Raw genomic sequence first — 27,306 nt, forward strand, 5'->3', positions numbered from 1 at the left:
AATTATTTTCACCATCTTATTTTGTTTTTAATATACTATGCCTATATACTATGACTTTACTTTTCCTTTCTTTTTTTAACTTTTCCTTAAACTTTTAACAAGATTACCTGAAAGTAGAATCAGTATTGTTATTCTCTTTCTAAACAATAAGACCTCAGAAAGCTTTAACTCTGATCAGTACCACTCCTGTCTTATGCATTATTTTCTAGTACAATATTTAATTCTTGTGCATTTAAGTTATTTATTGTGTTGTTTTATACAATCAGGTTGCCGGATTAGGCTACATGCTTACCAATTCTTTTTTTTTTTTTTTTTTAAGATTCATTTTTTTGACAGAGCACAAGAATGGGGAGAGGGAGAAGCAGGCTCCCCGTAGAGCAGGGAGCCTGATGCGGCCCTCGATCCCAGAACCCTGGGATCATGACCTGAGCCAAAGGCAAATGCTTAACCAACTGAGCCACCCAGGCGCCCCATGTTTACCAATTCTTTAACTTTGCATCCTGCATGCTCTTCTACATCCTGGGTTCAATTTCCTCTTACAAAGTACAACTACCTTCAGTAGTTCTTTCAGTAATGGTCTATGAGTAGTAAACTTTCCATCCCCATCTGCGAAATATATTTATTTCTCCATCACTTTAGAATAACAGTTTTGAGAGTTATTTTATTTTTCCTTGGCACTTTGAAGATATTAATCTATTGGTTTTGGTTTCTATTCATACTCATGGTAAGTATGCTAAACTAACTGCCATCCAGTTGTAACTGACTTGTCTTTCCAGTTCCTTTATTACTTTCTCTTTACATTAAATGCCCAGAAATTTCATTAGAATGTATTGAATTGTCCATTTATATTCTTTCTAATTATAGATTGTTTATTTATTTTTAGGCACAGTCACATAAAAGAGAAAAAGTGATGAGAATGACTATCTTCTTAATTCTCCCAAAGATTATTCAAAACTAACTCCATGCTAAAGGTATAAGACATTAATTCATTACATGGAGTGGATGACCTAGGAGTGGTTCTCTAACTTAAGCATGCAAAACACCTGGGGAACTGGACTCCACCCATGGTTTCTGATCCAGTAGGTTTAGGGTCCTGCCATGAATCTGCATTTCTAACAAGTTCCCAAGGGATGCTAATGCTAATGCTGATTCTGGTGGTCAGGTAATCATGCTTTAAGAATCACTGTCTTGGGGCACCTGGGTGGCTCAGTTGGTTGAGTGTCTGCCCTCAGCTCAGGTCATGAGCCGGCTCAAGTCATGATCCCATGGTCCTAGGATCAAGCCCCATGTCAGGCTCCCTGCTCAGTAGGGAGTCTGCTTCTACCTCTCCCCCTGGCTTGCACACGCTCTCTCTTGCTCACTTCCTCTCTCTCAAATAAATTAAATCTTAAAAAAAAAAAAAAAAAAAGAATCACTGTCTTAGGGATTAGGGATAATTATCTCATGGAACCCCAGTTGATAAGGACCACAGGGATTTGTCCTGTTTCTTCATTCTAGAGATTAGTATTTCTCATTAATTCTAAACAAAACTTAGCTTTAAATATTGCTCTTTCCTGTTTCTTCTTCTAGAATTCCAACTACATAACATAACAGCACCTAACAGTCCATCATCCAGCCAGAACTGCTCCAGTTCATTCCTCACACAGTCCTCAGGCTAAAAACAAACTTGTTCATATCACCTCCCCTACCAAAAAGTGTTTACTGGCTCCTCTACACCTATAGGAGCAGTTCTTTATGGGGAGGGTACATGGATGGGCTTCAGAGTACATGCGAACTTTTGAGTATTTACATTATGTTATACTTATTTTTTTAGAATACCACCAAACAGGTCTGTGAGATCACTTAGATAAGTACATTAAAAATTGCTGACTTAAATTCAAATGAGTTGGTATAGCACATAAAGCTTTTCCTGACCCATGACTGCCTAACCTACTCTTGTACCATCCTCTGCACACCAGGCTTTCAAAATTTCTTCATTGTACACGTACTACCTCCACCTAGAAAAGAATGCCCAATAGGCCTCTCACGGGCCTAACTAAACTTCTCTTCCCAAGAGATCCAATATCACCTTCTCCAGGAAACCTTCTCAACCCACTTGAGAGTTGCTCCCCTTTCCAATCTCTCTCAGCATCTTGTACAAACATCCACTATTACATTTCACCCTTCAAATTAGTGGTCTACAAAACTATCTTCCTTTATAAGAATATGAGTTTTCTCCAGCAAGAATTTAATCATTATCTTTAAATTCTCATAGTAGATACATTATGTCTGTTTTAATGTAGATTTTCAAGGGAACCAAAGATTCAATGGGAGTAAATGGCACCTAATCTAGTTTTGTTCTCACATTTCTACACAAAACACTTCAAAGCATCAATGCAATGATTATGCCCCTATAAGGTCTAATGCTTGCACTGGCAATAAAACCAAGAGAAAAACATCAGAGGGATAATCAAATCTAAGAGTTCAAAAGCACTGGAGGGGTGATCTAACGTGAGAGCTCAAAAACCTTCATTTTAAAAAAAAAGGACTCTCATTTTAATTCCTACACAAGTCTACTTGCTTTATCTGTTTATTTAATACACAGATGTGCATGTTACAAATTCTGAGAAGATTCCTTGTCATTATCTGTTAAAACACCCAATAAAATCCCTACAGAAAAGTAAATGGCTCTCTCCAGGAACAGAGGGTGGAAATGTGAGGAGCCAAGGAGGTCTTTTGCTTATTAATTTTCAAATATATCAGTTTATCATCTGAATTTTTAAAAAATCATATATCACTTTAGAAACCAGTAACACATAATGGAAAGTTAAAAAAAAAAAAAAAAGCCATATCCTATGTTATGTTATTAAGAAAACAGCTCAATTATGTAATCATTTTAATATTATTTCTTACCAGATTTAAGACCTGAAATTTTGAAGATGGCACTTGGTTTCCCATTTGTGACAAATCCTAGGAGTTGCCATACAGGCATTCCATTTGAATCAGGATAGGAAAAGTAGACAGATCCTCCCATTCCCTCAGGAAATGGGATTGTTCCCAGCATAAAAACCACAACATGGTTGATACTTTCATAATCAGGCAAGTCAAAAACAAATTTATCCTCTGCCACTTGCTGTGCAGCTGTTTGCACCTAGAAAATAAGAAACTTGTCTTAGTTCAATAGTTTGATGAGTTTCTATAACCCTTACAGTATTCCTGTAAGCTGTTATCAAGTATTGTCAATTATAGTCATTATACCCAGTATAACCCTGGGTTAATCTCCAAATATACCAGTGTTAAATTTAAAAAGAAAATCCAAATGCACATATTCAGACTTAAAATGGTGACTTAGTTAATGTAACCTTTAAAAAATAGAATTAAATCATTTCAGAAGTGCCCATTAATGGGCCCATTAATTTCAGAAAGGAATTTACTTACATAAGTAAATCACTACAGCTTCAGAATGTTAAAGAAATGAAAGGTTGTTCAAAATACCACACCACCAAAGCCTTATCCTCTAGTATGCAAAGTACGGGAAATTAAAATGGGTAAGCAATCCAAAAGAATTAGTTAATCCTCATTGTTTGCAGATTCCGTATTTATTAACTTGCCTACTCACTAAAATTTATTTGTAAGCACAAAATCAATAGTCATTGCAATTTGGTGGTCATTCATGGACATGTTCATGTGCAGAGCAGCAAAAATTTTGAGTTGCCTAATGCACATGTTCCCAGCTGAGGTCGAGAAAAGTTAGCTGCGCCTTCTTCCTTTCAGCTCTCATACTGTAAACAAATGTTTCTCCCAGTCAATTTACTGCCACATTTGTCTGTATTTTGTGCTTTTGTCGGTGATTCTGATGTTTAAAATGGCCAAGCTGAAATGCAGGCTAGTATACCTAAGTCTGAAACAGTTGTTATGTGCCTTACCAAGAAAATGTTATATAAGTTTCATTCAGAAATGAGTTACGGTGTTATTGACTGTTAACTTCAATGTTAATGAATCAACAACACATATTAAATAAGATGTCTTTAAACAGACACATACAGAAAACAAGGTTATGTAATGATAGGCTGATAAAAACTGTCATCAGAGGCTTGAAAAAACCTAACTATTTCCCCTAAGGTCAACGACTCAGTATTTACCAGTTGAGGAAATGAGCGTTCACACTAACTTCACAGAACCGAAATACTGTGAATAACAGAATCAACTGTATATAAAAAGCAAAAATCCTACCTTGAATGTGCTAAGTGGGAACCTGTAAAAGTTTCCTCTTGACTCATTTCATAATCTAATTTTCTGTTCTAGAATTGAATGTCAGTTTCTAGAATGAGATCTTATCTTATTTTGAAGTTTGAGAAATCTACTTCCAAAGAGAAAATTCCTTTTATCCGCTTTCAGAAAATTACTGATAACTGCTATTATCACATCCATTAACAAAAAGAAGTATTAATTCTGAGGGCACTCAGATCAAAGGCTATGAACAGTTTACGTTTTAACAAAGTTTTTTGGTTTTCTTTTTAATTGCTATTGCCACTCTATTCACCAAAACGCCAAATCTAAATTACTACCAGTATTTTAAGACTCTAAATGGTCAAATCTTATTACCTAGAATGTAACTTCTTTTCCTTTGCTAATAGTTGCTGTTGTTATTAAAATGCTCACTTTTTTCTTTTAAAATATCCTAGCTACTATTACAAGGAAACTTAAAAAATTTATAGCTGTGAATTATCAATAAATATGAGTTGTCCTAAATTTATTCCCAAGAGACCAAGAATGAATGTTCTTAAAATCAAGTTCTGATTCTCTCTTCTGAAGTTTTCCAACCTCATTAAAAACTGTCCAGTTTAAAAATAGAATAAAACAACAGAAAAACATAAACATAAAACCAAACTGCCTGTATCAGTGTTAAATTCAATTTCACCAGTTTTGGGCATGCACATAATCTTAAAAAACATATAAAATGATGGTATTTACAAGCCATGAAATAACCATCAGACAAAATAAATATCTGTTAAATGTCAACTCTAGCAAGCACCAAACATTCTATAAATCTGTATTATGATACAGTAATCCTTAACCTTAGGGAAAAAGATAATTCTTTTATTTAAGAAAAAATTTTCAAGGAATGAAACTAAGTTCACAACTTTAGATAAGTGGACTTTTCTAGTTAGAGAATAATAAAGTTAAGTTTTGGATATCTCCAGGTCTAGTTCCCCTTTTGATGAACACGTTCTCTGGTTAACAGAGTGAAAACACCTCCTAAAAATCTTATCTTTAAAGAACCTCTACTGATATCTATTACAGAGGTTAGGTGTTAGGTAAGTAGACACAGATATTGCTATAATTAAATATCCTTCCAAGTTAGTTGACAACATGAGATACACGGAATCCATGTGGCCTTTTCTTTAAAAAACAGACATAGGGGCATCTGGCTGGCTCAGTCGTTAAGTATGAGACTCTTGATCTCGGGGTCGTGAGCTCGATCCCCACGTTGGGCGTAGAGATTACTTAAAAATAAATAAAAATAAAATAAAACAGACGCACACATTTTAAATGTCATTCATTAATGACACTCACTCATCCGAGTCCCACACTGGGGGGACTGGTCTTTTCATTATCCCAGACTGGTCTTTTCATTTTCCCTGCCAACAGCAGGAACAACCCAAAGCTATCTCACCAATATTACCAATTACCACCCACCAAAGTGGCCTCCCAGTGACTGAAGAGACAAACTTTCTGAGGTTAGTCGTCTCCAATTTATCTTTGTGGTTTCTTAACTGTGCAGTGAATACATTACCAAAAGTTGATGAAAAATTTAATTCAACAATTGGGCTGCAAAATTTAACAAAGCAGGGAGAAAAAAGAAAGAACGGAACTCTGGGTGAAAAGTGTTAAGTCTGAAAAGGATTTCTGGGTGGTTTCTAAAGAGGCAAGCAAGATTCGTCCTCCAAACTATGCCTCAACAATTCCAGGTGCTGAGCTAATTTAACTCTAATAATCTAGCAAGGCAGGTTATCTCTTCTGACCAATAAAGATTTTCGCAGCTCATACCCTTCTGGGGTATCTCGGCCATGACTCACACTAAAGTTTAGGCGTTACTATCAGGCAACTTCCAATTAATTTAAGCATATTTTTACACTGCCCCAGCACCTTTACCTTTTAGAAACAGTATGTTACAGACTAGATTCAAATGCCAGGTTTACCTCTAAATTACTGTGTGAGCTCAGGCAAGTATTTAAACTGACGATTGAGCTTAAGTTCCTCGACTACAAAATAAGAATTATAATAACCATCTCACAAGTTCGGAGGGTTAAATCGGAAGTGCCAAATAAGCGGCACCTAGAAGGCTGAAATTATCAGAAATGGACAAAAGGCGTGCACTGCCAGGCGTATAAATAATGCACACTCGATAAATAGTAGCTAATGTGGCTACTATTCAAATGACTGAAAAGAGCTGAGGGCAGAGGAGAACGAACACCACAGCACCCACTCTCCACCCTCACACTGAGGTGGAAAGTACACTTGGGGCTGGGGGGATTTCCCCACATCTCCTGCACCGGAGCACCCTCCCCTTCCCGGGACCTCGCCCTCGGGTGTCCTGCCCCCTTCCTGATACCACCCGGCCCCATCCTCACCAGCCTCCCTGCCACCAAGCAGCCAAACATGGCGGCGACTCCACTCAGCCGGCAGGCACCCGAAGCCGGCGACTACAAGTCCTGGGGCTACTGCCCTAGTTGAGTCCAAGAACCTTCCAGAACATGCAGGAGGACGCCAGTCCTTCCACTACATAGCGACTAGGCCAGCGGCAGGAACGCCTTCTGCCTCGGCGACCTCTGACCCCACTTCCTAACCAGCACGCCCCTCAGGAAGCGAGTACTTCCGGGGCTTACACGAGCCTCCCCAACTAAGGGAGAAAGTCAGGCCAGAGCCAGCACGAGACTACAAGTCCCAGACTACCCTGCACCGGCTTCCGGGAGGAGAGTCAAAATGACTTGCCTTTCGGGATTGACTGTCCAGAGTCCAGATTTTTCAAATTCAGTGCTAGTCGATCTTTCTCACATTTGTGTAACATTTTAGAGATTACAGTGCGCTTTACAATAATCACTTCACTAGGTCCTGGCAGAAACCTTACAAGGTATGCGAGGAAATTGCCCAGAGCGACCAGTTTCCAATATTTACACGGCACTAAATGTTGGAGCCAGAATCCAAGTCCTGATCCAAATCCAGGGCTCTTTCTGCTACACAGTATCTTAAAAGTACTAATTTTTAATCAGCCATTTAGTACTTACTGACAACGTTATTGTGGTTCTTTTCAGCTTCACTTAACTTCCCCATTTATTTTCTGTAAAACTGTAAGCAAGATACGTAACTTTAAAACTTCGTGCTTTAATGTCCCCATTTGTAAAACAAGAAAAATAATTGTACCTATCTTATACAGTTGCTGAGATGATAAAATGAATTAGTATATATAAAACAGAACAGAGTGGCAGCAGTTAATTTATGGGGTTTTTAAATGTCTTATTTTTTTTCTATATGCATCTGCAGAAAAGTTTCATAGGAAATAAACAATAGCCAAAAGAACTAGCATCAACTACTGACAGACACCAATACTCATTCTCCTTTCACAGCTTTAATTATCTTCTTAGATAGAAAGGTAGGATATCCCCTCCCCAAGAGTCTCTGCCCTACTTGAAATATATGAGTTTAGGGCACCAGTCATCAGCAGGTCTGTCCTTCCAAACCCAGGTTATATATGGAGGATCAAAAAGTTTGCAACAATCCTCTGGCTGACACGCTGTTTCCATAAACTGCAACCATTTATATTATTTCAGATATTCCTTTTAGAAAGCCAAGCCTAAGGTGAAGAGATAGAAGATGTTTCTATCGATGTCTTCAACTTTCTACCTAAAAAGTCCTAGGACCTTCAAAATACAAAGACCATTTATTATAAGATCACTTCATGAGGGGCAGAAACATTGCTTGGGTTCAAAACCCATCTCTGTCATTTAGTAACTATATAATCTTAGGTTAGTTAACCTAACACTCCCATTTCTCCTTTTCCCCATCTGAAAACGGGATAATAATAGTATCTGCATCATACGGTTGTTATGAAGGTTCTTGAATGAGAAGTACTAAATAGTAGCCAGAATATAGCTTAATAAAATGTTAGCATTTAGCATTATTACCTCTCCTGACAGATTTTCTATGTCTTCATAACCACCGTGTAACCTATAAAATAAAAAATAAATATATTGGTCTCTGCCCCTAGTTCCTGAAACAGGGCACTGAAACCGTTGTAAATCCCCAAGTGATAAGGGTACTAGGAGCATCTTTTGTTCTAATGAGGTGACTCTGGGTAGACTCCTGGTTGGAGGCTGGTCACCAGAAAGACCCAGCCACGATTAGAGGCTTGGGATGTTCAGACACCCCCCCCCATTCTCCAGAGAAGGAAAAAGGACTGGAAATGGCATTAATACTTGATTATGCCTATGTGAGGAAACCTCCATAAAACCTCAATAGTAAGGTGATGCACCCCAACAACTCCATAAGGACAGAAGCTCCTGCACTTGGGACCCTCCCAGACCTTGTCCTTTGTATCTCTCCATCTGGCTGTTAATCTGCACCCTTTATCATATCCTTTAAAAAACTGGTAAACATAAGTAAGTGTTTCCCTGACTTCTGTGAGCTGTTCTAGCAAATAATTGAACCCAAGGGGGAGGAGGTCATGGGAACCTCCAGTTTGTAGCCTTTTCAGACAGAAGTTGTGGGTAACCGTACCTATTACTTGTAATTGGCATCTGAAGTGGAGGGGGCAGTCTCATGGGACTGAGGCCTTAACCTGTGGAATCTGATGCTATCTCCAAGTAGTATTGGGATTGAGTTAAATTGTAGGACACCGAGCTCATGTCACAGAATTGTTTGGTGTCGGGGGAAAAAAACCCACATATTTGGTGTCAGAAGTGTTGTGAGCATGGTAGTAGTGTGAGAGTGGAGGAGAAACACAGAAGAAAGACCAGGTTTTTTTCTTTACATACCCTTATTATGCATTTGATTGTCTGAACAATTCATGTTTTTCAATCTTTTTGTGCTTACACAACTTATTTTACCTGCCTATAATATTCACTTGGCAACTTCTTATACAACCTTTCAGTTGACTCAAAATACTTTTTTAAGATTTCATTTATTTATTTGAAGGAGGGAAAGTGAGCAAGTGAGAGAGAGAGCACGAGCAGAGGGAGAGGGAGATGCAGACTCCACGCTGAGCAGGGAGCCTGATGCAGGGCTTGGTTCTAGGATCATGACCTGAGCCGAAGGCAGACACTTAACCAACTGAGCCACCCAGTCACCCCAAAATATTTTCTTCAGGAATCTTTCCCTGATCTACCTGTTAATTAGTCACACATTATCTTACACAACAATTAATCGTCCTAGCCTTTGTTATGTAGGATTTCAGCCTTTTCTCCATTTTGCTGGTGAATAGTCTAGTTGTAACATTGGACAAAGAATTAGAAGCACTGGGTTTAATATCTTTTCTCTAGACTATAAAAGCCAGCCTTCCATTCACCAAACTCTATTATTTCTACATGCAACAGTTTTTTATAACTAAAGAGAGCAGAACTAGGGGCGCCTGGGTGGCTCAGTCAGTTAAGCATCTGTCTTTGTCCCTCTCCTGGGGCCCATCCCCTGATTATGCACTCTGTCTCTCAAATAAATAAATAAAATCCTGAAGAAAAAGGACAACTCACAGAATGGGAGAAAATATTTGCAAATTATATATCTGATGAAGGAGTCGTATCCAAAATACATAAGGAATTCTTACAGCTCAAAAACCTTAAAAAAAGCAATTTTAAAATGAACAAAGTATCTTATATTATTTTCCTAGGGCTGCCAAAACAAATTACCAACAACTGAGTGGCTTAAAGCCACAGAAATGTTCATATAAAAGCTTGTACATAAATGTTTATAGCAGAATTATTCATTATATCCAAAAGGTGGAAACCGTGAAATGTCCAATAATGGATGAAGAAATAAACAAATGCAGTATATGCTTACAATAGAATATTATTCATCCACGAAAAAGTGAAGTTCTGATATATGCTACAACATGGATGTACCTTGAAAACATTATATTAGGTGAAAAAAGCCACAAAGATCATATATTATATGATCCATCTGTATGAAATATTCGGATAGAGGAATCTATAGAGACTCAAAGTAGATTAGTGTTTGCTTAGGACCAGGGTGGGTGGGTATGTGGAGATAAGGATGATAGATAACTAAAGGATATGGTTTCTCTCTCTTTCTCTCTCTCTCTCTCTCTCTCTCTCTTTTTTTTTTTTTTACCAACTTAACCATTTTTTAAGTATACATGACAGTATTGTTATCTATATGCACCTTGTTGCAACAGATCTCTAGAATTTTTTTATCTTGCAGAACTGAAACTCTATGCCTGCTAAACAATTTCTGTATTCCCCTCCCCCAGACTCCTTGAGGTGATAGAGATGATCTAAAATTGACTGTAGTGATAGTTGCTCATATATTGAACATACTAAAAACCATTGAATTATGCATCTTAAATAGGTAGATTGTATGATATGTGAATTATATTTCAATAAAACTGTTTTTAAAATCAGTGCCATTTATAATAGCATCAAAAAATTTCATGTGAGGGGCCCCTGGGTGGCGCAGCGGTTAAGCGTCTGCCTTCGGCTCAGGGCGTGATACCGGCATTACGGGATCGAGCCCCACGTCAGGCTCTTCCACAATGAGCCTGCTTCTTCCTCTCCCACTCCCCCTGCTTGTGTTCCCTCTCTCGCTGGCTGTCTCTATCTCCGTCGAATAAATAAATAAAATCTTTAAAAAAAAATTTTCATGTGAAAGTGCCTATGAGCAAGTAGGCCATCCTGGACTGGGATAGAGGAATTACATGAAAGCCTTCCTGATCCTAACTCCACAGTACTGCTTTCAAGGCTCCTATCCCCCAGGTAGAAGACTGGGAGAGGCTTCTCAGGAAAAAGTGAACACACCAGAGGTACCGTTATCTTGAAATCTTTGTTGACAAAACTGATAGGCTGCCTAATCCTACTATAGTGAAACATTCCACTTAACCGCGCTCGCTCTCGCTCTCCCCGCATTTTTTGCTTATAAATAGAACATGCCACTAAGGATCACCAGACATTTGAGGAAAACCACTATCAAGAAAGAGTGACTGGGGAGGGGTGTGGAGGGATGAGGTTACTGGATAATGGACATTGGGGAGGGTATGTGTTGTAATGAGCACTGGGTATTATATAAGACTGATGAATCACAGACCTGTACCCCTGAAACAAATAATACATTATGTGTTAATTAATTGAAATTAAATTTAGAAAAAGAAAGAAAGAGAGTGACCAAAGTAAACAAAAGGGGGGGTGGAGGAATTCAGTAAATACAAAAACAATACAAGAAGCAGAAAATAATAAAACCCTAGGGTATTATCCAGAGAGAGAGAGAGAAATAGAGAGACTGTACCATTAAAATAAAAACAGAATGCTATAAAAGTAGAGAATCAAAGAACAAGAAAAGAACCCATGAAACTTAAAAGTATGAGAACTGAAGAGACAGTTTTTAGTTTTGTTGTAAGATAAGGTCAAGGAATTATCCCCAAGAAGAAAGCAAAAAGAAGGAAATGGAAAATAGGAGAGAATAAAATTAGAAGATCAGTACAGGAGGTTCAATATGGGAATTCCTGGGAGAACACAGAAAACACTGGACAGTAAATTGTCAAGGAAATGCTATATTTTAAAATTTCCTGGGGCGCCTGGCTGGCTCAGTTGAAAGAACATGCGACTCTTGATATCAGGGTCCTGAGTTTGAGCCCCACCTTGGGTATCACAATTACTAAAGATGTAAATAAATAAGTAAACTTGAAAAAAAAAATCCTAAACTGAAGGACATGGGTCTCCAGAAAGAAGAGGCTTATTGTATGACCAGCAATACAAATCAGCACCCACCAAGGCTCATCCTTATGAATTTTCAGAATACTGAAACTAAATAGATTGCATAAAGCTAAAAGAGAAAGTTGCGTGCAATGATTGGGAGCCAAAGTGAATTGACCTCTGTATAGCAATAGTGAAAGCCAGAAGACAATGGAAAAATGCCTTCAAAATTCTGAGCATAAATTATTTCTTGTCTCAGGGGCACCTGGGTGGCGCAGTCGTTAAGCATCTGCCTTTGGCTCAGGGCGTGATCCCAGTGTTCTGGGATCGAGCCCCACATCGGGCTCCTCCGCTGGGAGCCTGCTTCTTCCTCTCCTACTCCGCCTGCTTGTGTTCCCTCTCTTGCTGGCTGTCTCTCTGTCAAATAAATAAATAAATAAATAAAATCTTAAAAAAAAAAAAAAGGAAAAAAGGAAATTTGTAGTTAAAAAAATAAAATAAGATAAATTATTTCTTGTCTCAAATTCAATATGCAGTCAAAATTCCATTGAAGTAAAGGATAGAATAGATATTTTCAGACCCCCAAAGTCTCAAAAAAAACCAAAAAAACAAAAACTTACCTCCTTATTCTCAGGAAATTACTGGATGTGCTCGTCCCAATAAAAACCAGTAAAAAGGGGCACCTGGTGACTCAGTTGGTTAGGCATCCAACTCTTGATCTCAGCTCAGGTCTTGATCTCGGGGTATGAGTTCAAGCCCCATGTTGGGCTCCACGCTGCGCATAGAGCCTACTTAATTAAGAAAAAAAAAGACAATAAAGAAGAAGACATGAAATGAGATTCAGAGTACAGGATAGTCAACTAAGGGGAGTGATAAAGAGAATTTCAAAGGTGATGGCGAAAAGATGTCCCAGGACATAGGCAGAGAGTTACAATCCAGGGAGCCTCTAGACGGATTCGTTTTTTCAGGGGGAAAAATGGAATAGATTACTATTTGATACTTTTGATATGAAAAATTATACAGAGAGGTGTTTTACGGAGCCGATGGATAGCCTCTAGACGGATTCGTTTTTTCAGGGGGAAAAATGGAATAGATTACTATTTGATACTTTTGATATGAAAATTATACAGAGAGGTGTTTTACGGAGCCGATGGATGTATGAAGACTTAGCCTCAGTCAGATATTCAAACTATAATGGAAAAAGAGTCCATTATTTAGGCCAATAGAAATAAAATCGTACAATAAAGTGACTTAGCACAAAACAATATATACATGAATGTATTGTTTCCTATGGCTGCTGTAAGAAATTGCCACAAATTTGGTGGCTTAAAAGAACACACATTTTTTTTTACTGTTCTAGAGGTCAGAAGTCAGACATCGGTTTTAATTGGCCACAAACAAAATGTCAACAGGGCCACAGTTTTTCCAGAGGCTCTAGAATAAATTCCGTTTTCTTGCCTTTTTTAGGTATTAGAGCTATGTTCCTTAGCTTATAGCCCCCTTCCTCCACCTACAAACTCAACACTGTAGCATCCTGTTCCAGTCCTCACATCGCCTTCTTCTCTATCAAATATCACTCTGCCTTCCACTTATAGGGATATTTGTGATCGCATTTAAGGTCCACCAGGATAACCCAGAATAATCTCCCCATCTCAATAGCCTTAACAATCATACCTGTAAAGCCTCTTTTTCCATGTAAAGTAGCATTCAAAGGTCCCAGGGGCGAGGGCCTATTTGAGGAGGGCATTATTCAGCCTATTATCCTATCTTAATAAAAACTCCAAATGTGGATTAAATAAGAATGGTTATTTAACTATATTAAGAAGATGAGAGAAGAGGAAGAAAAGGTATGGACAGCTAAAATCCTCCTCATAGTCAATATGTATCAAAATGAATGAATGAATCAAAAGAGAACAGCAATTGCGTATTAGAATGATAAGGTAAACACAAGAAGAAACAGCTAAAAACATAGTACTTGCTTCAATGGACTAGAACATGAGAAGAAAACTACTGGGTTTTTTTTGCTTAAAAACCTTTTTACCTGTTTTGCTTTTTAAACTGTGTGCCCATATTATCTTAATAAAAAATCTAATTTTATAAAAGTGAAAAAATGAAGGAATTGGACTAATCTCTAAAATTCCTTGCACTGAATATGCCATGATTTTATGTCTCCTTAACATTATTGTTTTAAATCACCAGTATCTCAGCCTCCTAACTTTCGGTGCTTAAAGCAATCACTATCAGGCAATCATCAATAACAATCCCACCGGTATAAGAACTTCAGCTCAGGAAGAGACATATTGGTGATTTGAAACTTTCCAAGTGATAGCTCTCTCTTGAAGGGAGATCTGAGTGGCTTTCCTGTTGCCTATCTTACCAGCTATAGCAGATTGCAAAAATAGCACAAATTCTTCTTTTCCCTGCATCCATGACTTTGCAGCTTCTCCCATCAAGAGATGGAATCTATTTCTTCACCCTCCTGGCCTTCTTACCTGATTTGATGGCAAGAATGCAGAAGTGATGTGCCCCTTCCAAGTCTAGGCCTCAAAATTATTTGCAAGCGTCTGTTCTAGTTCTTGGAACTTTGCCAATCTACCACAGGAACAAGCCAAGGATAGCTTGCTGGATAATGAAAGACACCCGGCCCCCCTGCCTCAGCTAACAACCAAACCTCAGGGACAAAGCTACCAAGCTGCTTTGCAGCTGACCAGACGTGAGTGAACCCAGTCAAGACCAGAAGAACCTCTCAGCTAAGCTCAGCCAAAATAGAATCATGAGTTAAATAAAATTTGAAATGTGTTGTTATGCAGCAAAAGCTAACTTCTGTGTAGTTCCTTCACAATTTGTGATTGCCTTTTATTCATTAATTTTCCTTCCTGTAACAATCACTGGTAGTTAGCTATTTAACATCCATTTCCCCCTTCTTTGTTAACAGAACCCGATTTTTGTTCAGGAATGCATCCCTCCTCCAGGAGACTCAGAGCCCCAGAGGAAGGCCCTGCTTAATCTAACTACTAATTTTCCTGTCCGATTGCAGTGACTGGTTTAGGATCAATCCTGTAACTCAGTTCAGGTCAGTGAAACCCGAATGTAAATCTTCTGGGGGGTGCTGGGATAGGTTTCTTGGTCTTAAGAAAATCACATGAAGAGATGATCACTTTTTCCTTCTGTACATAGACATAACTGAAAGTGACACCTAAAGTTGTAGCAACCAACCATCCTGAAACTTCAAAGAAAACAACCTAGCAAAAAAATTGCGTACAAATTTCTAGCAGTTTAAATTTTTAAAAATTGAGCAGTTTTAACTTTTGCCTTAAATTAAAAAATCAACTAATGGCCAATACTCAAAATCAATGACTTTCTGACAACCTACAATGTAATGGTTTTAGAATTAAACACATACACACTTCCTCAACTCATTGCACACAATATAACAGAAATCACCCAACTTGTTAAATTTCACATCAGCCTGTGGTAACTGAAGCAGAGAAAGTGAAATGAGTATGCTTTCATTCATCTGGAATTTTGTTCTGTATCAGAAAAGAACCACAAAATACCAAGAGTCTTTTTAGAAATCCATCAGTTCAATACCAAAATGATAGTCATTTTCTACCTAACAGGGGAAACCCACAGGCAATAAATGAAAGTAGGGGAAGTTACAAATTTTGTAGTGTTAGAGCTATATTTTATGGTTAAAGAGATCATCGAGCACCTTTTTTTTTAAAGTAAGCTCTACATATACCAAGGCACTTAAACTCAGGATTCTGAGATCAAGACTTCATGCCTTACCAACTGAGCCAGCCAGGAACCCCTAATGTGGGTCTTGCTCCCAATCTCCTTGGTGAAAACCCTCTAGACTAATTTCCCCTAGATCAGTGTGTTTCAGACTATAGGTTGAGATGATTATTAGGTTGTGCAATCAACTCAGTGAGTCACAATCACATTCCAAAAAAAAAAAAAAAAAAGAAAAAAGAAAAGAAACAAAATGTCAGAATACATCATACATGGTAAGTGTATTGTTTCATGGAACTTTTTGATTTGGTTATGTATATATAAATCTTTGTGTAATCAGGATATTATAGTCTATTTCTTAATGTGGGTTGCATTTAAAAAAAATTTTTTTTAAACTACTGTCCTAGATGATGCAATTAAGCAGAATGACTATCCCCTTTGCCTCAAGTGAGACTTTTAATTCTTTAAGCACTTCTGGACAATCCGACCATCCGTTCTTTAGACCTTTACCCTTCTCGGGCATTTGCTTAAAAAAAACCCAAAACTTTAAAAATCATTTAATTTCTATCCAGCCCCTTTCCAGTGTTCTGTAGGATACACCTAAAGTCACATCCCAGTCCTTTCTTAGCCAATTTTGTTTTCCTTCTAAATGCCCCAAGACTTCATTGTACTTGTCATCTCTGCAACCACAACCATCCTCTTTGCTTTGCGGATTTCTTCAGACTCAGGTCCCTGCTCACAGAGCACAATATGGTTCCCAGCCTCTGCCTTATTTCCTATTGCTGAAATTGTTATTTTTCTTTTGGCAGCAAACGTGGGGAGAAGGGGAGGAGGTGGAAAATCATTCTATTCATTTTACTTAAAAGGACCAAAGAAGACCAAGATAGAGCCAGAAAGAGACTGATAACAAGACTAAATAGTTTAAAAAGAAATGAGAACCTATCAACAGAGTTGTCAGTGTCAGAAGGAGCTTCCGAGAAAAGGGAGGCACAGGACCTCAGGTCAGCCCCAGGACCTCAGGTCAGCCCCAGGCGGGATCAGCTTCACACGCGTGTGACCAATGCAGTAAGTAGCACGGGCACTGGGCTCAGAAAGAACCCATGTTTTGTTTAATGCCTCCTCTGCTCCCATCTTGGTATTCTTGGTAATTTTCTTTGAACTTGCATTTTGTAAGTAAGGTCCAGTGGGACAAGGCAGCATGTATGTAAAGAGGGGATTTGTGCAGTATGCGTGTCTACTGTTCCTTGCCTCTCGATTCGTATGAAGCATTTTCGATTCTCCATGAGCAAAGAATTCCATTGTAAGATTCAAAATGAGTGCAAGTGTGTTTCATCTACAATTGAGTGAGCAGGGGTCCTAACAACCCCAAGAGGCTGTGCTTTCAGTTTGAACCAGAACGTGGTTTAAACAAAAAAGACAAAGCATTTTAAGAAACTCGAACAATTAGGGGTGCCTGGGTGGCTCAGTCGTCAAGCGTCTGCCTTTGGCTCAGGACGTGATCCTGGAGTCCTGGAATTGAGCCCCACATCAGGTTCCTCCGCTGGGAGCCTGCTTCTTCCTCTCCCACTCCCCCTGCTTGTGTTCCTTCTCTTGCTGGCTGTCTCTATCTCTATCAAATAAATAAATAAAATCTTAAAAAAAAAACCTCGAACAATTAAGTAGCGCTATTCTTGCTTATGTTACTTCGTTACTTCCTTGTATTAGTCAATCATCTATACTGAAGATGACACAGAAGAAAAAGGAAAGATAGGGCAAGGGATGGTTCTTTTCCTTTGTCCTAAAATCAGTAAGTCTAATGCAGAGAATGTTGGTAGAATGTGCGATATCAAGAAGTGAAATAACTTACTTTTGTCGCACATTTTCACTGTACTGGCAAGAACTAAATACACGTGAAAACTACAAAATACCAGTTGAGTAATTTCAATAGGAGTTAAATGCTTTTATGTTTGCATTGGAAACTGTCATCGTACAATATGAAGACGAATGGTAAAATTCATGCTAATATATAATCTTAACTTAGAATGGCATTTGTAGTTAGAATGGCATTAAAAGCAAATAAGTTGAGAAATCACAGAAAGAAAAAAGCTTTTGTATTTTTCAGCACCTTTAATGGCACCTTTTTCCTGCTTTTTAAACATGAGGCTTGCAATTTCATTTTTCAGTGGGCCCTGCAAATGACCACTAGCATCCTGTTCCTCTGGAATTACCCTACATTTCTTTCCCAAAGAGCTGGGTGTGGGGTACGTTGAAGTACAGGGGACTCCAGAAAGACTTCATTCTGAAATCCATAGACAAGAATTCTTTGTCACTCACCCAAGCTCTGGAGCATATAATGACTTTGGCTCTTTTGGAGGCAATTTTCATGATGTTGGCCTACATGGACAATGTTAGTGCTTAATACCTCCATGTTAGCACGTACGTTTATTTCCCACTTTTTGGTTGGCGATCCAGGTGAGCTAAGTGTGCACTTTCAAAAGTGTCCTCACTATTCAAAGTGCACCTTCTAATCCAGAAAGAAAATAGGTTCCATGATGTGGAGTTACAGAGAGAATTTGTGGCTCATCATAGCATTGGAATGAGTACTTGTGAATGACAGGAGTTTAGATCAAGCACCAGGCTCTGGGTAGACCCATAGAGATGCCAATCTCTGGTTCCTACCCAAGGCCTTCCAAATTTATTATCCTTCAAATTGTTCTGTAGAAGGGCTTGGAAGAACTTGCTATCCTGGTGAGCACCTTGCGTTACCACAAAAGGCTGCAAGAGGAATATGGCATCAGTTGAGGCCCCTTGTCAAGCTTGAAAATAACTGGGGTGGGATTTTTCCCAGGACATAATAGGGGCAAAGTTCTGGCCTGGGGGGTGACTGAAACAGACTGGCACATTAGTGGCTAGGACTGCAATGCAAGTGGGAGACATGATGGTAAAGAACATGCCAGAATCACCCTCTCTCCCCCTGCCCACTTGACACTCAGGTATCATGGTACCAAGTAAAATAATTACTTCAAATATTGCCTTGCCTTCCTTTTTTTTTTTTTTGGATATGCAGTTACCATTGGACCTTTTCATTTTATGCTCTGTAATTTGTAACTCCTCATATTCTCCATTTCCTTCTCTTTAAACACATTCCAAGTAATTTCTTAGGATCTCTTCCAGTTCACTAATCTCTACTCAGTTGTGTGTAGTCTAAACCATTCACTTTTACTTCAATCATTTTTCACTTCTGAAAGCTCTACTTGTTTCTTTTATAAATCCTCCTGGTCAGTCTTAGTATTCACTAACTGCTTGCTTATTTTTGTGATTGCAACTTTTATTCATTTCATTCATTCAAGTATTTATTGAGGACCTATGTGCAAGACACTGTTCTAGGTGCTGGAGTTATACCAGTAAAATAAAGCAAAAATCAAGCCAAACCACAATCCACCCTCATAAAGACTACATCCCAGTGGGAGGAGAAATACAACCAACCAAAGTAAATTATGTAGTATATTAGATAATGATTGAAATGTTCAGTAAGAAAGCCAAGAAAGGATGGAATACAGGAGAAAAGAAGCAATTTTAAATGTGGCTCTTTTACATTTTCTGGTAACTGCAAGATCTGAAGTCCTTGGTGGTCTAAGTGTATTACGTACTGTTTCACCTATCAGTCACAGCACATTTCATCACCTATCTGGTGATCTTTGTGAGCTATTTGGCTGACCTAAATTTTCAGCAATCTTAGGGGTCTCCTTAAGTGTGTAGTTTCAATACCTAGTATCTACAGCAAAAGTGGGAAAACTACAGTTTATGAACCAAATATGGCCTACTGCCTGTTTTTGTTCATTTTATTAAACACAGCCAGGCCTATTCATCTACTATTGTCTATAGTTGCTTTCACACTATAGTAGCAAAATTGAGTGAATGTGACACAGAACGTATGGCCTTCAAAGCCCAAAATATTTACTACCTGTTTACAAAAAAAAAAGTTTGCCAACTGCTTATCTACAGATGTACACAGGAATTAATAACAAAAGTAAAATGGGTACCAACATACACTGATGGAGCAAGTGAATCTGGTACAACATTAATAGAAATACCTTTTTTTTTTTTTTTTTTAAGATTTTATTTGAGAGAGACAGAGATAATGAGAGCACAAGCAGGGAGCCCAATGCAGGGCTCGATCCCAGGACCCGGGGTCAAGACTCGAGTCTAAGGCAGACGCTTAACCAACTGGGCCACTCAGGCGTCCCTAGAATACCCTTTCATTGACTAATTCTGACAGATGAGTGTGGAAATAATCCAAGAGGTACACAAATACTTGTCTCCTGAGCCAGAAGTCCAAATATTGTTTATAACAGCAAAAAATCAGAAGCAATGAATACATCCAGAAAGGTATTAAATACTGGTATATTCATGGAAATGCATGAGATTTATAAACACGAGGCTCATGAATCTCAAAATTTGATAAAATTCAGGCTTGTATTTTACCCGGCACCTCTCATTTTACTTACTACTTTCTGATTACTCAGGTTTTCCTTATTCCCTCTGCTTCAGGTTAACTCCTCCACATGTCATGTTGGTTCTAACTCTTTGGGGATTTTCTGGTCTTTAAATCAGTCTCATTTTTTGCTGTTTCCTCTTGTTCATAAATATATACAAAGTGCCTTATGCTTGGAACAAAAAGATCCACTACTCTTAAGTCTGATTCCCTCCATCTACTTATTTCTCTTAAACAATGTCTCTAGAAAAGCAGACGTAACACTGTACAGACTTCCCATTTCTTTCATTTCCCAACCACCTGCATTCAAGCTTCTATGTCCTCTTCTCACTTGCTCTAATGGTAATATTTCCTTAAGATTTCTAATGGTCTAGCTACAAACCAAATAGCAGTTATTTTTTTTTAACTGTGTACACAGCTTAATTAAATCACTGTTATATTTTCCAACTCTATAGAATTTTAAATATAATTACTATGAAGTTATTATAGAAGAAATACAAAGACATAGTTAATACAATTTCCAATAAAAATAAGTAACAATGTATTTAGGGTTTAGTATATGCCAAATACTGTTCCAGCTGCTTTCACTTATTTAATCATTTGATCCTTAATAACGCTATGAGGTAGGTATTCTTATCCCTGTTTCACACATGAGTAAACTGAGGTAGATGTTAAGTTACTTAAGCTCAGCTCATGGTTGCAGAGCCAAGACTTAGATTCAGCTTAGTTCTAGAGCTTACACTTAATCACTATATTACACAGCTTTCTTCAGTTAAAAGAACTACAAAAATGATCATTACAAAAAGAAAGGGCATACTTTTATTACTTTCAACATTTCTTATTATCACAATGAAAATAAACTAACACACAGCTTTACAAAAATAAATTTTTATTAAAAGCAGTAGAGTCTGAGCAGGAGACAGTACAAAGAATGTAAACAATGTAAACATCACTACATTCAGCTCAGCCTGATTGAATGCTGAAAGACAACTCTAAATGCTCTATGTGCCCTTACTAGCAAGATACAGTAATTCTATTATACACAGAAAACACACTCTAATTTTGATTAAGAAAAAGCATTTTATCGAAGTCGGTCCCAGCGCCAAATACTGGCATCATCACAAACAGCTATAAGAATACTGCTATCCCTGCTAAAACTGGTTTGTCGAATAGCAGCACCACATTTATGATGAGTCAGTGTTGTACATCTAGGAAAAAACAAGACAACAGGTTAAATGCCGTTCATAAAAAATGTTGTCAGTATCAAAATAAATCAGGGGAATTAGAAAACAAATAGATGTTCCAAGTCATATGGAAAGCATTTAAAACATCACTAAGAGCTCAGTCTCTAACTTCATAAAATTTGGGTATATTTTAAATTAAAAAAAAAAAAAAAAGAAGTAACTTGTCACCAAAGTACTCATAATAAACAGTCACTATGAGAATAAAAAAGTATTTTAAAATAACTGAGCCATGTAAATGTTAAAAATGACTTAAGAGGGGGCGCCTGGGTGGCGCAGTCGTTAAGCGTCTGCCTTCACGCTCAGGGCGTGATCCCGGAGGCGCGGGATCGAGCCCCACATCAGGCTCCTCCGCTGGGAGCCTGCTTCTCCCTCTCCCACTCCCCCTGCTTGTGTTCCCTCTCTCGCTGGCTGACTCTCTCTCTGTCAAATAAATAAAAATCTTAAAAAAAAAAAATGACTTAAGAATGGTACTTCAAGCATCAATTACTTTCTATCTATTGGCATAACATTTGAGAAAAAGGCAGAAATTATCAATAAAAATTTCTTTAAAATTTTATTTATTTTTGCAAGAGAGAGCGAGCACACGAGCAGGGGAGGGGGGCACACAGAGGGAGATGCAGAATCACCACAGAGCAGGGAGCCCAATGCAGGACTTGATCCCAGGACTCTGGGACTTAACAGACTAAGCCACCCAGGCGCCCTATCAATAAATATTTCTAATACTTACTTGGCTTTATGAGGATCTTCTACTTCTAAATCCCAAACATAAAGTTTGCCAACCTGATTGCCCAATGCAAGCATCTGCATAAACGTATTTTTAAAAACATCAAATTATTAAAATAGGCTACAGAGCATTCAAGCATTCCTAAGAGATACTCATATTTCAGAAAAACCTCAGCTCCAGCCTACAGCTATGCTTATGATTAGTTCTTTGCATCTTTTATTTCTGATTTGTAAATGGGGATACCAGCAACTAATACTTCAGAGCTATCCTGAGTAAATTAGAAGGCATTCGTCTGCAAATTTATGAAGGACTTCACAATTTACATTGTTAGCATGCACTCCTTATTCTGCCTTAAAGAATTACAGCAAAAGCTACAGACAGCTCCTCCACAGTTTTCTTATAAATACCCAGGTAATTTGCTACTACAAATTCCTAACACCAATCTCTTTTAAATTTTAGATAACTAGTACATTGCCCCATCTTCCATGTTGCTTTTTCTCTAAGTTTTTCTACAAAAAAAAGCTACTTAAAAAGGTTAACACTCTAATCACCAAAACATAAAATCTTAGTAACAGATGTTATGTAAGCACCTCACTGCCACCACTGACACCTGTCAATTGCATTAATAAGCATTGCAGATGGTGTGCAGAACCACAAAGGTAGAATAAATAACATCAATGGCCAAAAGCAATCAATATAAAATATCAAGGTAGATTCTTAGAGGAAACTGAACATGGATGCACAACAGAGAAAAGTGAAATTACAATGGTCTTAAGTTTAAAATGTAAAAATATGTTGCTACCTTTTGCCAGAAATCCATAGAAAACCTCATGTACCAAATGTCACACTGGCTGTAATCGAATCGCCCAAGAATAGTCACGTTAGACTCACTGGGTTTAATTTTATCTATATCATCTTCCATTTTACCAGGTTTCCAGCACACAATGGCATTTTCACAAGACTTTAAAAGAGAGAAATGAGAAAAAAAGAAATGTTACATATAGAACTGTATTTTAAATATTAAAAACAAAGCCCCCTTTAAATTATCTTTTTAGAATTGACAGCCTTAAAACATGGTTAACCGTCTACTAAATACAGTGATATACATTCATTTTTATTTACAGAATCAATGTCCACACTTGAGGACAAGAAATCATATTACAACAGAATTTAACAATATTCAAAAGCATTATATTATCTGGAATATTCATTTTGAAGTCACAATTTCTCTTCCAAACCAAATTCAGCTCTAGATATTCTGGCATCCAGAGACTTGAGTGTTTTATAACAAACATAAAATTACGAAAACTCTCTACACATACATGGTTCTTCAATAGGGCCCCTGCTTAGAGGCCTTAGAGATCAGATTATATAGAAGGCAGTAAACTTAGTGGTTTTAACATCAAGACATTGCTATGGGGATAGGACTGAAATAGACTAAGTTACACCTTCCTTATTCTATAATATCATTATCTTTGCACACATTCTAGTTAAGCAGTAACTGATAAAGAATTCAATGGAAGAAAAATTGCAACACAGTGGGCACTATTCATATTGTATGTCATTGGTGTGCCAGCTAAGGGACATTTGGCAATATCCCTGGCCTTTAGTAGGTAGAGGTGAGATGCTGCTGAGCATCATCCTACAATGTATAGGATGGCCCCTCCCATAAAAAAAAAAAAAAAAAAGAATTATTTAGCCCAGTATCTCAACAGAACCTGGACTGAGAAATGCCTGTGTAGGGAAAGACTGCCTCCTGAGTGTTACAGGACACAGCCTATACAGTCACATGTGGCAGCTCTGTCAGGTTCACGGACGTGAACAGTTTAACAGCAGGGCCACAGAAGATTAGGGAGGGGAAAACACTCCCTTTTTTCTTCCTTGCCTTTTTTAGATTATATAAAATACCAGGGCTATGTATCTGCTACAGAAGTTCTTTACTGTAAAGTAGCTTAGATTAGAGATCACCTACTTTGATGACTTAACTAAATGCACAACTGACTTGATAGCCTGTAGACTTCCCTCAAAACACTCATCTAGATCCCAACCCTACTGAATCAGAATCTCTACAAGTGAAGGCTGGACAGAACAACTGTGACACAGTTCTTCAAGTGCTTGTCACTGATTACATTGGTAAAGGGTCCTTAATTAGTTGAGTCCCCTTGTGAACTAAAACTTAAGGAGGTAAAAAGAATTTGTTCCCTGTAATGGATGACAACACTTGAAAATCATCTAGAGAGCTTTTCAAAATTACAAATTCCCAGGTCCTTGTGCCAGATTTAGAATCTCTGGGACTGAGGCCTAGGAATCTATTTTTACAATGTTCTCCCAGTGATTCTAATGCAGAAATAGATTTGAGACCACCAATATAGTTCATTCAGGTCAGCTTCCTGAAACCTAAAATGCAGAATTTCTTTCCTATCATCTGATTAAGGAAAGAATTTTTAGAGCTAGTGGCTTTTTACTTCTACTTCCAAAATGATGCAGTAGATGTACTTTTCCCCTTTTAACCTCCCTACAGCTTAAAAGACTGAGTATCAAAAATAAAGCAAACATAAGACTTTGAAAGGCACAGAGAGGCAGACTGGTTAGGAACCTTGGGACATGAAGGATGTTGAATTCCTTGGTTTTCTTTTGCTTCATTTATGTACCCCAGACTAGATACTAGAGAAGGGAGCAGCTCAATAATAGCCATGGGTTAAGTCCCAAATACCCCCAACAAAAGCCTGCTCTCTCTAACCAAAGAACAAAAGTGACAACCTAGCAGGAGAGAAAATTTTCAAACACTCCACTCCAGCCAAACACCACCGAAAAAAACTGTGAGCTCACCCTCGCATGAACCAGCAAAGGCCCAGTGGGGAGCACTTCTCAGGTGGTAACATGCACCTCAGTGCATACCCGACCCTCCCTACCCCTCACTGACTCTCCCTGCCCCTCATTCTAATGAGGTAACTTTCTCCCCCTCCTCCCTCTCTGCCTGGGGTGGTATCAGAGGAGGCCTAGCAGAGAGTTAGCATGTTTACAGTCATCCACGCAAGACCCCCAGCATCACTGGAGACCACCTGGGGAATGGTAATGAGACACCATCATCTCGACTTCCCCACCACCTGCAATCATGAAGCAGTGCTCCCCTTCCCCAGCTGAAAATTTATCAGAGGAAGACTGCTGCAAAAGATCTACATAAAATAAGACCCAGAGTCTTGTAGTATAACACTAAAAAATATCTAGATCTCAATCAAAAATTCACTTGTCATACCAAGAATCAAAAAATCTCAACTTTAATGCTAAGAGACAATAAATGCCAACAATGAGATGCAAAGATGTTGGAACTATCTGACAAGGATTTTAAAGCATTCATCATAAAAACACTTCAATGAAAAAAATGCTCCCATTTAAATTTTAAATATTTAAATTTAAAACAAAAAGTCTCAGCAAAGAAATAAAAAGAATCAAACAGAAATTTTAGAACTGAAAAATACAATGACCAAAATAAGAAAATCAACTGAAAGTTTCAACTAAAGAGAGGTAGTAAATTTAAAGTTAGAAAAACAAACTGGGAAGCCTGGGTGGCTCAGTCATTAAGCGTCTGCCTCCGGCTCAGGTCATGATCCCAGCGTTCTGGGATCGAGCCCCGCATCAGGCTCCCTGCTCAGCAGGAAGCCTGCTTCTCCCTCTCCCACTCCCCCTGCTTGTGTTCTCGCTCTCGCTGCCTCTCTCTCTGTCAAATAAATAAAATCTTAAAAAAAAGAATAAAAGAAAAAAACAGAAAAACAGAAACTACCCAATCCGAACAAAAGGAAACAAACGTAAAAAATGATAGTCCCAGGGGTCAAATAAAAATATCTAACATCATATCATTAGAGTTCCAAAAGGAGTGGAAGAAGAGAGCAGGTCTAAAAAAGAATTTGAATAATGGCTGAAAAGTTTCCAAATTTGGAACAAAATGTATCTCCAAAAGACATAAATCAGTACTACAAATTCAAGAAGGTGAGTGAACTCCAAAAGAATCTCAAAGAAATCAAGGTACATCATATTCAAACTTCTGAAAACCGAAAAGACGAAAAAAATTCTGAAAGCAAATAAGACCGAACACCTTATGTTTAGTGAAAAATAATTCCAGTGATGGCAGGTGTCTCATCAGAAACCACAAACCCTGGAAAGAGGAAACACAACATTTTTCAAATGTGTAAAGAAAATAACTGTCTACATAAAATCCTATATTGAATGAATATACCTTTTAAGAATGAAGGAGAAATGAAGACATTCTCAGACGAAGAAAAACGAAGAATTTGTCACCAGCAGACCTACCCTAAAATAATGGTTACAGGCAGTTTTACAAATACAAAGGAAATAATACGAGAAGGAATCTTGGAACAACAGGAAGGAAGAAAAAACAAAGGAAAAAGCAAAACAAGTAAATACTCTCCTTTTCCTCTTGAGTTTTTAAAATATGTTTGATGGTTGAAGCAAAAATGGTAACATTTTTTGATGTTGTTCTCAATTTTATAAAGGGAATATTTAAGACAAACTATAAATGGTGGACAAAGTAACAAAGGAAAGTTAAGGTTTCTATACTTCACATCAAGTGGTAAAATGTGGATACACAGTAGACAGGTATATTTATGCTTGCATGGTAGGCATATCTTTAGGCTATTTTTCTGGTCTTTTTTCTTTTTTTAAAGTAGTCTCTATGCTCCGCGTGGAGCCCAAAGTGGGGCTTGAACTCACAACCTTGAGATCAACACCTGAGCTGAGATCAAGAGTCTTAACTATTGAGCCCCAGGCACTCCAGCAATTTTTTACTTTTAATCTACACATATTTTACACCTACAGTAACTTTCTTATAGACAGCATTAACAAAAATACATAGTATATATAACAAAAGGTAACAAAATAGTTAATAAATATACATATATAACATCTAGAGGAAACACCAAAAAAGCTACAGAAAGAAATGTACTTAATATTACAGATAAATGAAAATGGAATTCTAGGGGTACTTGGGTGGCTCAGTTGGTTAAGGATCTGCCTTTAGCACAGGTCATGATCTTGGAGGAGTCTGCTTCTCCCTCTCCGTCTGACCCTCCCCCCTGCTTATGCTCTGGTGTGCACGCTCGCTCTCAAACAAATAAATAAAAAGTGGAATTCTAAAAAATGTTCACATGGGGTGGCCTGGCTGGCACCAGTCAGAACAGTCAGTACTGGCTGGCTCAGTCAGTAGAACATGGGACGCTT

At 38.0% G+C, this 27,306-nt stretch overlaps 2 protein-coding genes across 7 annotated transcripts in view; both read right to left on the bottom strand.

The window, feature by feature from the left end:
* HIKESHI (heat shock protein nuclear import factor hikeshi) overlaps positions 1-6,851 on the bottom strand; it is a 46,587-nt gene extending 39,736 nt beyond the window's left edge. For both annotated transcript variants that reach the window (XR_007189613.2, XM_026518273.4), the window contains exons 1-2: positions 6,615-6,851; positions 2,893-3,130 (exon numbers count right to left, since the gene is read on the bottom strand). Coding sequence is in view for 1 of the 2 variants with exons in the window: in XM_026518273.4 (XP_026374058.1) it covers positions 2,893-3,130; positions 6,615-6,644 (268 nt within the window). In the remaining variant the exon portion in view is untranslated. The remainder of the gene's footprint in view (positions 1-2,892; positions 3,131-6,614) is intronic.
* Positions 6,852-20,975: 14,124 nt separating this feature from the next.
* Positions 20,976-27,306, bottom strand: part of EED (embryonic ectoderm development) — a 29,903-nt gene continuing 23,572 nt past the window's right edge. For all 5 annotated transcript variants that reach the window (XM_026518272.4, XM_026518271.4, XM_048217317.2 and 2 more), the window contains 3 exons: positions 22,874-23,032; positions 22,075-22,148; positions 20,976-21,311 (listed from right to left, as the gene is read on the bottom strand). In XM_026518272.4, coding sequence (XP_026374057.1) covers positions 21,185-21,311; positions 22,075-22,148; positions 22,874-23,032 — 360 coding nt within the window. In that variant the 3' untranslated portion in view covers positions 20,976-21,184. The remainder of the gene's footprint in view (positions 21,312-22,074; positions 22,149-22,873; positions 23,033-27,306) is intronic.

The sequence above is a fragment of the Ursus arctos genome, unplaced genomic scaffold, assembly GCF_023065955.2.
Source record: "Ursus arctos isolate Adak ecotype North America unplaced genomic scaffold, UrsArc2.0 scaffold_22, whole genome shotgun sequence".
NCBI classification, from domain to species: Eukaryota; Metazoa; Chordata; class Mammalia; order Carnivora; family Ursidae; genus Ursus; species Ursus arctos.